At 41.9% G+C, this 13,551-nt stretch overlaps 1 protein-coding gene across 1 annotated transcript; it reads right to left on the bottom strand.

The window, feature by feature from the left end:
- Positions 1–237: 237 nt before the first annotated feature.
- On the bottom strand, positions 238–13,551 carry mri1 (methylthioribose-1-phosphate isomerase 1). Its single transcript, XM_047364410.1, has 6 exons — positions 12,895–13,551; positions 10,707–10,930; positions 6,289–6,458; positions 6,034–6,210; positions 5,732–5,956; positions 238–1,617 (listed from the first exon to the last, which is right to left on the bottom strand). The coding sequence occupies exons 1-6, from the start codon at positions 13,024–13,026 to the stop codon at positions 1,484–1,486; spliced, it is 1,062 nt and encodes a 353-aa protein (XP_047220366.1). The 5' UTR covers positions 13,027–13,551; the 3' UTR covers positions 238–1,483.

Below are 13,551 nucleotides of genomic sequence, written 5' to 3'. Positions count from 1 at the left end.
TTTGATGCATAAATGCTGATAATCTTGTAATTCCTTCAGTTTTGGCTGGATTAAAATCTACGACCTCTGGTAAAGCAAACAATTCAAAGGGTTTTCAGTTTCCAGTCTTTAGAAATAAAAACAAAATGGAACCAGTGAAAATCTGAATTGGCAGGTCAGACCTCAAAGAAATCAGTATCTAGCAGGAAAAGCCTAACCTGTCCATCTCTATTAATATTTGTACATTTCATTTAAAAATATTTTCATGTACTCTACCTTTATTTTTGAGCATAAAGAGCAATAGAGTAATAACATTAAAGTACAAAACTATGCTTAAAGATAATAACTAGTGAATACAACTGAATTAAAGCCTCGGGCTATTTTCTTTCTTTTTAGCTAATAAGGTAAATAAAACTGACTGCATGTTATTCACAAATAATGATCGCATGTTTGACAGGAGGTTAATGGTGAAGTGGTAGTGAACCAAAATCTCCATTTTTGAGTGAACTATTCCTTTAAAAGTTAGGATTATATAAAATAGCCACAGCCTCTTAAGATCGCTGCAGTGTTTGTGTCCCTGGAGCAGAGCGCTCTGTCATGATACATGTGTTTGTGTTTATAGGTATAATACATGTGTGGTATAATACAGTACAGCCAGTGAGATGAAGACATGAAGTGAGGTATAAATACAGCCATGTCCCGAAAAAGGCTTCAGCAGATTGGATCATATATTTAACACATGGGTAAAAACAAAAACGGTTTTTACTTTTATGATGTTACCAAGAAACGCTGCGTGTAAACATCTGAGCTATGAGTTCGATTAGTCCTCCAGAGAAATACTTCTACACTGAATAACAGAAATTAAATGTTAATATAACATTTTAGATGGCAAATTTGATTTGAAATAACCATATTTTTGGTTAAAATAGCAGTACCTTTTTTTTTTTTTACTAGCAGAGTTAGTTTTCTACATATGTACACACTAACAGCGGGGAATATATATTCACAAGTAGGCAGCAGCATTCTGGAAACCACAACTGGTACGTTATTGAAACAGTCACGTCCTTTAATTTTTTGTTGTTTTTGTTCCTCAGCTATGACTCTAGGAATTTATTTATTCTTTGCCAAATTGAATTATGTTGAGTCCAGCTGAGCTCTGTCGGCTACAGAAGCGGTTTAGAAAGAGTTAAAGGAAAATGAAAATGGCATGGACAAAAAGTGAGATGTGAAGACTACAGAAAAAGGATCTAAAAGAAAGGAGAGACTGCCCACATCTCGACTCCCAGCAGTGAAAAATCCTGTTTTTCTTTTGTTTGTGGTTGGCAGAAAATCTAAAGATTTTTTAGACAGTGCCCCACTGACATGTTACAGTGACTGTGCATTGATTAAAACAAAACTAAAACCACAAACTGTGCACCGTCAGTGAAGACAAGAGTGTCATTTAGAGTGTGTGACGTGAATGTGCAGTGGTGCACCGGGACCAGCGGGAGGCGCTGGGAGGTTTTTAGAGAGCGGTGAGGCGGCCAGTGAGCGCCGCCTGGAGCTCCGACGGGAGGAAGACGCCCAGCTCGGTGATGATGCCCCCTGTGATGAGCTGGTGAGGCGTCACATCGAACGCCGGGTTCCATACTTCAACACCTGTAGTCAGGAAATGGTGGTCATTATTTTATGATTATACAATTAAAGACCCATCAGAAGAACTTAAATGCCTGCTCCAAGGCATTGGCACTTATTCCTGGACTAAATCACTGTTGGAGTTTATTTATTTGGGACTATATGAAGTAACATTAACCTGCCAGAAGAGATTTAGCCATTGGCTAACTTCTATCTGTAATTCTTAGAACAGATAAAACAAAAGATGTATACAATATAAATGATTTAAAATTTGAGCAGTTTAAAGTTTTCTTCTCACCTGTAATCTACCTTAAACATTTTTGTTGTGTTTTTAATTTTAATTTCCCCATGTGACACAACCAGCCTACAAATTCAAGAGGATCTGACACAAATTATTCCAAGAAAATGAAAAAGGAAACCTATTTATAAAAGATTTATAAAATATTAACAATCAAATTTTATACTTTAAAAGGCAAGAGAAACAAAAAATCTGTAAACAAAGAAATCACAATTGGCCTTTTCATTATTTTTTAAAGGAGATAAGTGATTTAAAATTGCTTTTATGAAAAAAAGATCCTTGGGAGCTATGCCACTCTAAAACACAAACAGCATTCCCATTGATGGATGATGATGTAGTACTACAAAGGTGTCAAACTCAGGCCAATTATATTTGGCCCACAAGATAATTCCAAATGTCTACCACAGCTGGCTCACCAGTGCTTACACCATTAACACTACAAATCCCAGAAAGCTCTGGTGGTGTTTTGGCGCATCAATCAGGACCCACAAGCCCCTGTCCTCTGCTGATACTAAATAGCGATACTAAATAGCGGTAGAAGAAGGGATGCCAGGGCTTGGACCAGTGTGCATCAGGGAAGAACGGGGTGTAGCAAACTGAGCCTTAATTAAGGTTTTCTTTATCCACTTTACCATGATATTCCAAGGCACAGACTGGGGTGGTTGGATTTTCACTGAAGGAAATTATTATTTTTAGCCAGTGAAAAAACGATGATTATAAATACAGAAAGATGCATAAGATTTTCACTTTGTCCATGTTTTGAATCATAGCCTACTGTGTATTAGAGTTGCTTTCATTGTTGCTTTCTCAGTGTTTGAGCCAAATGAATGACTGACTGTATTTCAGGATAAAATACCTAAACAACCATTAATTGTGTAGCATTAGCTTGAATTAGCTTCTTAAGGAAAAAAAAAAACATTTTTGTGAGGAAAACCAACTACAGGTAAATTTATAGAGCGCAGTGGTGTGATGTTGTCCTTTAAGTAAAATCTTGACATCTACAGGTCCTTCTCAAAATATTAGTATATTGTGATAAAGTTAATTATTTTCCATAATGTCATGATGAAAATTTAACATTCATATATTTTAGATTCATTGCACACTAACTGAAATATTTCAGGTCTTTTATTGTCTTAATATGGATGATTTTGGCATACAGCTCATGAAAACCCAAAATTCCTATCTCACAAAATTAGCATATTTCATCCGACCAATAAAAGAAAAGTGTTTTTAATACAAAAAACGTCAACCTTCAAATAATCATGTACAGTTATGCACTCAATACTTGGTCTGGAATCCTTTTGCAGAAATGACTGCTTCAATGCGGCGTGGCATGGAGGCAATCAGCCTGTGGCACTACTGAGGTCTTATGGAGGCCCAGGATGCTTCGATAGCGGCCTTTAGCTCATCCAGAGTGTTGGGTCTTGAGTCTCTCAACGTTCTCTTCACAATATCCCACAGATTCTCTATGGGGTTCAGGTCAGGAGAGTTGGCAGGCCAATTGAGCACAGTGATACCATGGTCAGTAAACCATTTACCAGTGGTTTTGGCACTGTGAGCAGGTGCCAGGTCGTGCTGAAAAATGAAATCTTCATCTCCATAAAGCTTTTCAGCAGATGGAAGCATGAAGTGCTCCAAAATCTCCTGATAGCTAGCTGCATTGACCCCTCCCTTGATAAAACACAGTGGACCAACACCAGCAGCTGACACGGCACCCCAGACCATCACTGACTGTGGGTACTTGACACTGGACTTCTGGCATTTTGGCATTTCCTTCTCCCCAGTCTTCCTCCAGACTCTGGCACCTTGATTTCCGAATGACATGCAGAATTTGCTTTCATCCGAAAAAAGTACTTTGGACCACTGAGCAACAGTCCAGTGCTGCTTCTCTGAAGCCCAGGTCAGGCGCTTCTGCCGCTGTTTCTGGTTCAAAAGTGGCTTGACCTGGGGAATGTGGCACCTGTAGCCCATTTCCTGCACATGCCTGTGCACGGTGGCTCTGGATGTTTCTACTCCAGACTCAGTCCACTGCTTCCGCAGGTCCTCCAAGGTCTGGAATCGGCCCTTCTCCACAATCTTCCTCAGGGTCCGGTCACCTCTTCTCGTTGTGCAGCGTTTTCTGCCACACTTTTTCCTTCCCACAGACTTCCCACTGAGGTGCCTTGATACAGCACTCTGGGAACAGCCTATTCGTTCAGAAATGTCTTTCTGTGTCTTACCCTCTTGCTTGAGGGTGTCAATAGTGGCCTTCTGGACAGCAGTCAGGTCGGCAGTCTTACCCATGATTGGGGTTTTGAGTGATGAACCAGGCTGGGAGTTTTAAAGGCCTCAGGAATCTTTTGCAGGTGTTTAGAGTTAACTCGTTGATTCAGATGATTAGGTTCATAGCTCGTTTAGAGACCCTTTTAATGATATGCTAATTTTGTGAGATATTAATTTTGGGTTTTCATGAGCTGTATGCCAAAATCATCCGTATTAAGACAATAAAAGACCTGAAATATTTCAGTTAGTGTGCAATGAATCTAAAATATATGAATGTTAAATTTTCATCATGACATTATGGAAAATAATGAACTTTATCACAATATGCTAATATTTTGAGAAGGACCTGTACATTACTGTAGTGAAGGTAAACCATAAACAGACTTTCAGCTGCTTCCATTCACTGCTACCAAGTTTTCCTTAACCACTGCACGGCTCACCAAGGTGTGCTGGTATCAGTCGCTGAGAGAAAAGGGAGTGCTGATGCACACTGGTGCAATGAGTGTAAAAATGTTGGTCAAGACCAAAGCAGGAATTACAGCTACCTGAATGTCTCAACGGCGGTCACTGACCTCTGGACTAGGCTCGCTACCAAGCACTTTTAGAACCTTGGTTAGGAGCAGATTAGTCCAGTCTCCAAGCTACAACTTTTCTCCTCACTTAATCCTTCTCACTGGACAAAATTAAACGATTTTTTGCCTTATGAACTTAGACTGAAGTGCAAGACTCCGCTTTATTCATGTTTGGGCGGCGATTGTCTCATGCACTGATGCCCGAGTACATTGTTCTGCACATAACATCACCTTAGTCTTTCTTTCAACCCTTTTTAAAATATTTATTGGCATTGTTGACATGGAAACGAATATAAATATCCCAACTAACCAATGTAAAACAGAAAAAAGGTCAATAGTACTGAAAATCATATGTCAGCTTTAAACTTTTTATTTTATTTTATTCAGCCATCAAGATCCTAGCATGTAGGACACTGCTCAATATTTTGCCATTTTCTTAAATCGGACCATTCAAAAAGATAGGGATCAAACTCTCATGCAAACAGTAGCTGCAGCTGTATTGTTCTGTAGAAGTTGAGAGTTATAAGACCTGGTTCTTAATATTTGGCTCGGACTTCTTCTGGAGCTCACCGCAGCTGCTGCAAGGTTACAAGACTGACAGATGAGTTCAACTCCACACACTGCCCTCAGCTGAGCTGCAGGTGTGTCTAAATGCATGTAGTACTAACACTAACACATTAAGAGCAATCAAGGAACCTTTTCTGCTGCTCCTTCATCCTCTAAATGTATCAAATTGATTTTCCAAAGTGTTCTTTCAGCATTACGTCCTGTCTCGACTGTTATATACTCTATTCTACATTATTTTCAGTTGTGAGATTGCATCTGCTAAATTTGTTGTAGGGAGCAACTACAGAGAAGGTCTGGAGCCAAGATTCAGTTTATGGAGAGCAAATGGTTGACAAGAACTCATATCTTACTGTTATTTTGAAAGGTCCGGTTCAACATTAATTTAAAGCTGTATGAGACAAAAGACCCACACAAGTTTTAAGCTGTCCACGTTTCCTACCTGGTGCAGCGATGGGGACTCCGTTTATACTGGTGAGCTCCTCAGGGGGTCGCACTTCAATGATGATGTCCCTCCCGCTCTCAAGACTCAAGTCGCATGATGTGCTGGGTGCAGCCACGTAGAAAGGGATCCCATGGTGCTTTGCAGCGATGGCCAGCTGGTAGGTGCCCACCTTGTTGGCTGTGTCACCGTTTGCAACAACTCGGTCTGCACCCACAACCACAGCTGAAGGGGAAAGAGTGGTTATGGGACGTTCTGGGGCTAAATAATGTCACAGAAAGATAATCTCCTCAGAGTCTTACCTGTGATGTCCATTTCCCTCATGGTGAGGGCCGCCATGCTGTCTGTGATGAGAGTAGCAGGGATGCCCTCTGCGACGACCTCATACGCTGTCAGCCTGGACCCCTGGTTGTACGGCCTCGTCTCTGTGCAGTATACGCGCTTCAGCCGGCCAAGAGCATGGAGGCTTCTCACCACGCCTGCACACAGAGATGGGTTACTACCACAGAGACAGAAACATACACAATCTTATATCAGATCTGATGCTCCACTCTCACCCAGCGCCGTCCCGTAGCCAGCTGTGGCCAGCGAACCCGTGTTGCAGTGTGTGAGGATAGTCACAGAATCCCTCGGGACGCCCGACAGGATGTGCTGGGCTCCATAGTTACCGATCTTCTTGTTGTCGTTGACGTCACGCTCCAGCATATCTTCGATCCATGAAATTACACTGCAGGAGAGGAGGAGGGGTGCATTCAGTGGTGAGAACTGTCTGCCACTGTAGTATTAATGTGTCCATTTAAGGTGCAGGTAAATCACAGCTACACATTTCTCTGCTTTCCTTCCTCCACAGCTGCACCACTCTCATCACATCCTGATCCAAAATAATTTCTTTAGACGACTATTTCAAGTTTCTGTCCCCAAGCCACTTCTAAGCAGGAATGTGGGTTCAGGGTCCAGTTCATTAATTTCCTGATACAAATTGTTGATGTATTATTTTGGATTTTATGTCTGCCTCACCCCAGTGAGCTGTGCAACATTTTAAATGTTTGACTTTTAAAAATCCCAGCAAATTTTTGCGTGCAACTGATTAAAAAACTACATTATAATCTGTGTACATTATTTTAATGATCTAACAAACAAAAGTTTTTCCTTTCATCATTTATACCCACAATAAAAAACTGTGTTGGCTGCTGCAGATCCCCGGGCTGCTCTCTGCCCTGTGCCTACACATGTTTCTGTGAGCCAGAGCTGTGGAGAGAGCTGCTGAGGCTTCAAAAGCAAAGTGCTAAGTTTATGAAGCAGAACAAATTTTTCCTAAAGTTATGTTCATACACAATTAACTGTTGCAACTACAATAATCAACAAGTCATATCAAAACACAGAAAGCATGCTTACATGTAGAAACCTGTAAAAACATCTGCAGCTGTCAAGAAAAACTTAGACCACAGCATACTAAACATCATAATTGAGTAGGCACAAAAATTGGTTATTTTTAGGTTAAATATAACAGATTTTGAGGAGAAGCAAAACGGTGGAACTCAGATTTGTGGCTCCCTGACAGTTTATGGGGAACACATAACAGAAACACGTGGGGCTGGCTGAGCAGCATTCTGCATCCTGTGCAGTCAAGGGAAAAAAATTAGTTGCACAAGAGCTATACCATATCCAGACACAAGAAGCCGAATTACAGGGTTCCACCCGCAGACAAAAGAAAACAGCTAATCGTAACTGCAACCTTCAAACAGAGGACCACTGATCTATTGATGTAAAAGCGATCCGCCAGCATGGAAAAAGGTGTAGCAACCCTGGAGTTCATACCAACTTTTACTGCGAAGGATGTGTGACCGTGGTCATTGAGAATCAAAGCTTTCACATTATTCATGCCACACCAATCCCCACAACACAAGACTAACACAGAGTCACAGCATCACTTAAAGCAGGTAGGATAGCTCTAACGTGCTGCACTAACAGCACCTAGAACATTGTGAACACAGTGAATGAAAAATCACACAGATGCAAACATGAATGAGCAATTAAAAGACTTTAGCAGAGGAACCCTGGTCGCCAATGCACTGATAAGACGAGAGATCTTGGAGTCTAACTCATCACTTCTGAGCAAAATTACCAAAGATTTTCAGCTTTTTTTTTCAAACCAAACAGGTGTTTGTGTTGTCAGTCGGAAACCTTTTCTGCTATGCATTTCATACATAGTTGTTTCTTTTCAGTGTCACCACATGCTTGCTCATTATGAGGGACTGATGCAAAATCAATGACTTGAGGCATTTAGCTTGGCTTCCATGGATAGCTTTTTACCGATTTGGCATTATAAACTGATTTTTACTGCACTGCACTATACCAATGATTGATTTGGACTTTATGTAACTGAATTTTAATTTGTCTATATGATTGGATTAATTTGATTGTATTTTTCTGGATATAAGGTCGATCCATGTTAAGTGCCCTACAATGACATTTATGGTGAAATGTGGCTTTATAAATAAACCAAATTGAGTTGAATATAAGTGAACGCACTGAGACAGCTTATGCCCCTGTTCCACTAGCTCGTTTTAGCCACCACTCGGTTTCGCTCTACTCTGATCCGCCGACGGCTAAAGTTATGGCGACTGAAGCCCCGCCTCCAGCCATGAGTGTAGAGCGCTGCACCGCTATTAACGTTACTGTGTTATATTGTCACATTAAAGTAATCTGCGTGACACGATAAAAAGTAAAACAAACTAAATACTAATAACGTTTGTATTATTGTACATGCAAAAATGTCTTATGTTTTTCATGTATAAAATGATCAACTGGGATAATTATCTGGACCACAGCCCAGCCAGAATTGATAAAATAAGGCTCAGCGGTTCTGACATGAGGGGAGTCTGGCAGGAGAAGCAGACAGGAGAGATGCTGCTGTCTGGATGGTGACGCTCCAAAGTTTGCCTGAAAAAGTTACAATTTTGGGCTTTATGAAGGAGTTTTTGTCTTATACAGGACAATAGCACGGACAGGGACTTAAAGGTGCAAAACCACAGACTTTTGAACTTTGAAGATAGTTTTAGGTTGGATATTGCATATTTGTGCTCCGCAGATTCAGCGGCCTCATCCTCCTGTTTGGTCCGATGCAGGCAGTCTGATTACGGGCAGCTGCTCTCTGCCTGCTCCTGCAGATGCTGGTTCGCTTAAGGACTGTCAATAAATGCCAGAACCAAACATGTTTCATGGTGGTTTTGTGTGTTTTGGGAAAAATGTTTGTGCCTCTGAACAGCTGACTTTATATGTGATCAGTTGGTTTAGGATGTTATTACTTATAGCGCTCTGCCTGCGTGTAATTCAGAAAGCTGACGTGTCCGTTTTCTTTTCCGTCACCCTTCAGGCTGGTTTTTGACCCTTAAATAGTAAAATTACATGTATGACCTGCTCCGCCCACTGTGGTCCTTAATATTATTGTAGCTGCACTTCAGTTTTATTAACTTTTCTCTACATTGTCTCAACTAAAACCTTCTCATTTCTCCTCCTCCCACGGCCAATCAGTGAACCGCAGTCTAGTCACGTCACATGTAGTCCCTACTTAGCCTCGGTCGGACCTGCTCAGGACAGGGACCAAAAAAGTAGGTACCGGTACGGAAAAAACTGTAATGGAAACGCTTGCAAAGCGAGGAGAGTGAAGTCGAGTAGGGCCAAATCCAGCTAGTGGAAAAGGAGCATTAGCATATTCTCATCAATCAGATGTAACCTGCCTTTTCTAGGAAAGTTAAGCTTTTAATTGTTTTAGATCCAAGAAATGTCCTCTTGAATGGTCTGTTAGTAGCTGTTTAGCCTGACTCAGGCTCTCACAACGCTACTCCTAATGCATTTTTAAATGGACATTTTTTCCAAGATTTTTGGACAAAAAAAATAAATAAAAACTACCAGAATGCAGATTTGAAAAATTCCTCCAAAATGATTGTAGCTCATGTCTTCTCTGGTAGCCTTTACCCTTTCCTCTCAGTCATCAAAATACTCAACTTACATGTGAAGGTCATTGGAGTCCAGAAAAAGAGAGATATATTTGGTACAAAAACAAAAAAACAGCTTCAGGGTTGTGGTTTCTAATACCAAAGGAAATCGTTAGTATTCATGCAATGGGGCTCTAGTTCATCGGTATTATTAGTCGCTGCATATCTACTCCATGTGGAGTAGATATGCAGCGACTAATAATACTGATGCACATGGATAATACCGATGCACATGGATGCATCAAAAATGTCGTTTTAAAAAATTTCAACTTTAGAAATGTTTTTATCTTCATTTCTAACATAAAAAAAAAACATAGTTTGCATCTGGATGGGTGATTCAAAAACTGCAGATAATTGGTTTAGCTAATTATCTGTGTTGGTGCAGATCTCCATGATCTTTACGATCTAAATGCCATCTACTGTAGGTAGGACAGGAAATGAGATGCCATACACAGAACAGCATAACCCAATCACAATTATAATGTGGGGTGGAGGAGGAGTGTTTTCTTTTCATAACTGTGAAGGAAATGTGATGTGTTGTTAGCTACAAATAACCTGAATCTGACATTTCCTGTGGCAATTACAAATTTCTTTTTGTGGCACGAGTAATTCAGTTACCAATTTGTTCTTAACAAAAAAATCTAATAACTTTAACAGTTTTTTCAAGCCCACATCTGGAGCTGCTGCAGAGTCCTATAGCAGCAGCTACTTTAAGAGAACACATAAAGGTGAAAGCTTAAAGAATTTCACACAAAAGTTCAGTTTGGCTTATTTCACTTTGAATTGTGTACTGCTTCTTACATTCAGTCTGGCTCCTTTAATAACAGATCACTATATATTCCCACATTAATCAAGCAGCAGTATAACAGGGAATTCATAAATACCTGGTTCAAAAATACTGCAGAAGAATTTTTTGTCAAAGGAATCATCACTGAATTCATACAGGATGTTTACAAGCATTCAATTGATCAGCCCACCTTTCCCTCAGCTGCTCCGAGTTCTTCTCCATGCTCTCGTTCTCTGCAAACTCCATGAGCTCGCGGGCGGCTCGGCCCATGTTGACGGCAGTGGGCCTTGCTGAAGTGAGGTGGCACAGAGACTCTCTGATGAAGGTTACGGGGTCATTGCCGCCAGCGCCCGCCCGCAGCTCCACAGCCAGGCTGAGACAGCCCACAATGGCGATGGCTGGAGCTCCACGCACCTGGAAAAGGAGGGAGAGTGTGGTCGTCACACCAAACTTGAGAGATCTATCCTGTGTTAGTCAGAGTTGTATCTATGCAATCACAGAGCTAAAACTCTGCCATTTTAAAATTACAGTTGGCAAGCTTGGAGCAGTATGTCTGTAAAGCATCGGAATGCAGGCTGGCAGCTAAATTATCTCAGTGTTCAGGGCTGGACCAAGGCTTTATGGGGCCTTAAACAGAATTAGATTTAAGGCCTTCCCAACTACCATTAATGTCCGCAGCTCATCAAATACCCCTTTATATCAGCATGGTCAAAAGGTGAAGTTAGGCTACTTTAAAATTTTAACCTATATAACTGTAAAATAATTTTGTCAGAAAAACAAAACTTTACAGTCTGTCTAGACTGACTTACATGCAACATTTTAAATACAGAGAATCACAAGTTTTGCTTTGCAGAATTACAGCTGATGTGTCACACAAACAAAAATTTTACGTTTGTAAACCTGACTAGGGTGACAGATCTAGTGCTCTAAGAGGCCCTGCATTAATGCTGCATTAATGCGGTGTGGCAACGAGGCAATCAGTAATGGAAGCCCAGGCTGCTTTGATGGCAGCCTTTAACTCATGTGCATTGTTGGGTCTGGTATTCCATCTTCCTATTGTCAATCCTGCATAGGTTCTCTATGGGGTTCAGGTCAGACCAGTTTGCTGGCCAGTCAATCACCGTAACACCATGGTCATTGGACCAGCTTCTGGTACCATTTGCAGTATGGGCAAGTACCAAGTCCTGCCAAAAATGAAATCACCACCTCCATACACGTTGTCAGCAGATGAAAGCATGAAGTGCTGTAAAATTTTCTAGTAGACAGCTGCAGTGACTTTGGGTTTGATAAAACAAGGTGGAGAAAAACCAGCAGATGACATGGCACCTCAAATCATCACTGACTGTGAAAACCACTGAGCAACAGTCCAGTCCTTTCTCCTTAGAGGAGGCTCCTGAAGCTCAGACTATACCTGCAGTCTACACCTCGTAAAGAATAGTCGTAACTTCATAACCACCTGAAACCTGTGGCCATCCCTGTTGCTGTAACGCTTTTTTCCACCACAATTTTTCCTTCCACTCAACCGTCCATTAAGATGTTTAGCACTCTGAACAGCCAGCTTATTCACCAATTTCTTTTTGTGGCTTACCTCCTTATAAAGGGTGTCAATAATTGCCTCTGTGCTAGCAATCAATCATATTTCTGTATTGAAAATTATTTGGTATTAGCCACATGTAAACGTAACATTTTCTGGGTTCCTTATTAGCTCAAAACGACCAGAAATAAATCTCTGAAATATTAATGAAACTATAGGAGTTACTCTATTCAAAACTGAATTACTAAAATAAATCAACTCTTTCGTGCTATTCTAATTTATTGAAATGCACCTGTATGAGATCACCTCTAGCTCCTGTCACATACCCGCACTCTACGGTACCACCCACCCAGGATCAGCCCAGAACACGCCGCTCTGAGCGAGTGTAGCTGGAAAGACAAAAGAGTGAGGAACTGCCGCGCTTTAATTCCTAAAAACATCCAGGAGCTTAAACATTTGGCACCTACCTGAACATTTTTACATTTCAAAATAACATGAATGCAGAATTAGAGTAGCTGGAGGTGTCAGTGAGTGCAGCACCGGTCCAAAACGCGAACAAAAACACCCTGGCAAAGGTCATTAATAATTCATCAATAATCTCTCCCAAAGAAAGAAGATGGTTGGGTTGCGTCTGTGTGCAGATGCCCGCTTTAAAACCAACCATACATGTAAATAGAAACTGTAAATGGATGGTGGTTTGGGTGGCGGGGACGCTGCAGCTTCTGTTGCATGCATAACAACAACAATAAAATATGGCAGAGGCCGTCAGCAGAGACACATGTGTGCGGCAACGGGAGCACAAAAGAGCCGACACAAGGCACATGTACAGACCGACCGAACCCACCTTCATGGACTTGATGGCCTCGTAGGCGTCCTGCACGGAGCGGATGTCTTCGTAGACGGTCTGGTGTGGCAGCAGCAGCTGGTTGAGGATCTGCAGGGACCCGGACCGGTAGCGGATCGCTTCCAGCGTCATGACCGAACAAATAAAGGAGGATGATGGTGGTGGAGGTGCAGGAGGAGGTGGAGGAAGAGGAGGGGGTAGGTAGGGGGGGTACACACGCTCTTATCCTGGTCAAGTTCTTCCACACTCAGCACCACCACACGGACACACACACACAGAGTCTCTCCGTGTCGGAACGGATCCACGCTGAAGTGACCGCGGCCTGGCGGAGGAAGAGTCCCGGGAGGCGCCGCAAGACAGGAGGAAGAGGAGAGCGGGAGGGAGGGGGGCAAGTGTAGCAAGACGGGGAGGAAGAGGGGAAGGTGGTGCGATATAAAAACAGCAGCAGGGGGTCCCCTCTAACTGTTAAACACAAATAAAAAAGAGCTGAAGGCTGTACTGGACCTTCCACACACAGACAGGAACTGAAGGCGAACACGGCACCACGTGTTCAGCCGAGCAGGAAGACCTCAGCTCCGGATCCACGCCCACCAGAGTCCCGCTGCCTGTCCAATTTTACCAAGCTCTTCTTCTCCCTGCACCATCCCCCCTTTTTGT

Source organism: Girardinichthys multiradiatus, chromosome 5 (genome assembly GCF_021462225.1).
Source record: "Girardinichthys multiradiatus isolate DD_20200921_A chromosome 5, DD_fGirMul_XY1, whole genome shotgun sequence".
NCBI lineage: Eukaryota > Metazoa > Chordata > Actinopteri > Cyprinodontiformes > Goodeidae > Girardinichthys > Girardinichthys multiradiatus.
The sequence above is the reverse complement of the archived record's forward strand: the minus strand, read 5'-3'. Positions and strand labels throughout refer to the sequence as shown.

Coding starts and splice junctions, on each gene's coding strand:
- mri1 (XM_047364410.1), bottom strand. CDS start 13,026: ATGACGCTGGAAGCGATCCGCTACCGGTCCGGGTCCCTGCAGATCCTC. Junction 10,931..12,894: donor AGGCCATCAAGTCCATGAAG/GTGGGTTCGGTC, acceptor CTCCTTTTCCAG/GTGCGTGGAGCTCCAGCCAT. Junction 6,211..6,288: donor TGGCTACGGGACGGCGCTGG/GTGAGAGTGGAG, acceptor CTCTGTGTGCAG/GCGTGGTGAGAAGCCTCCAT.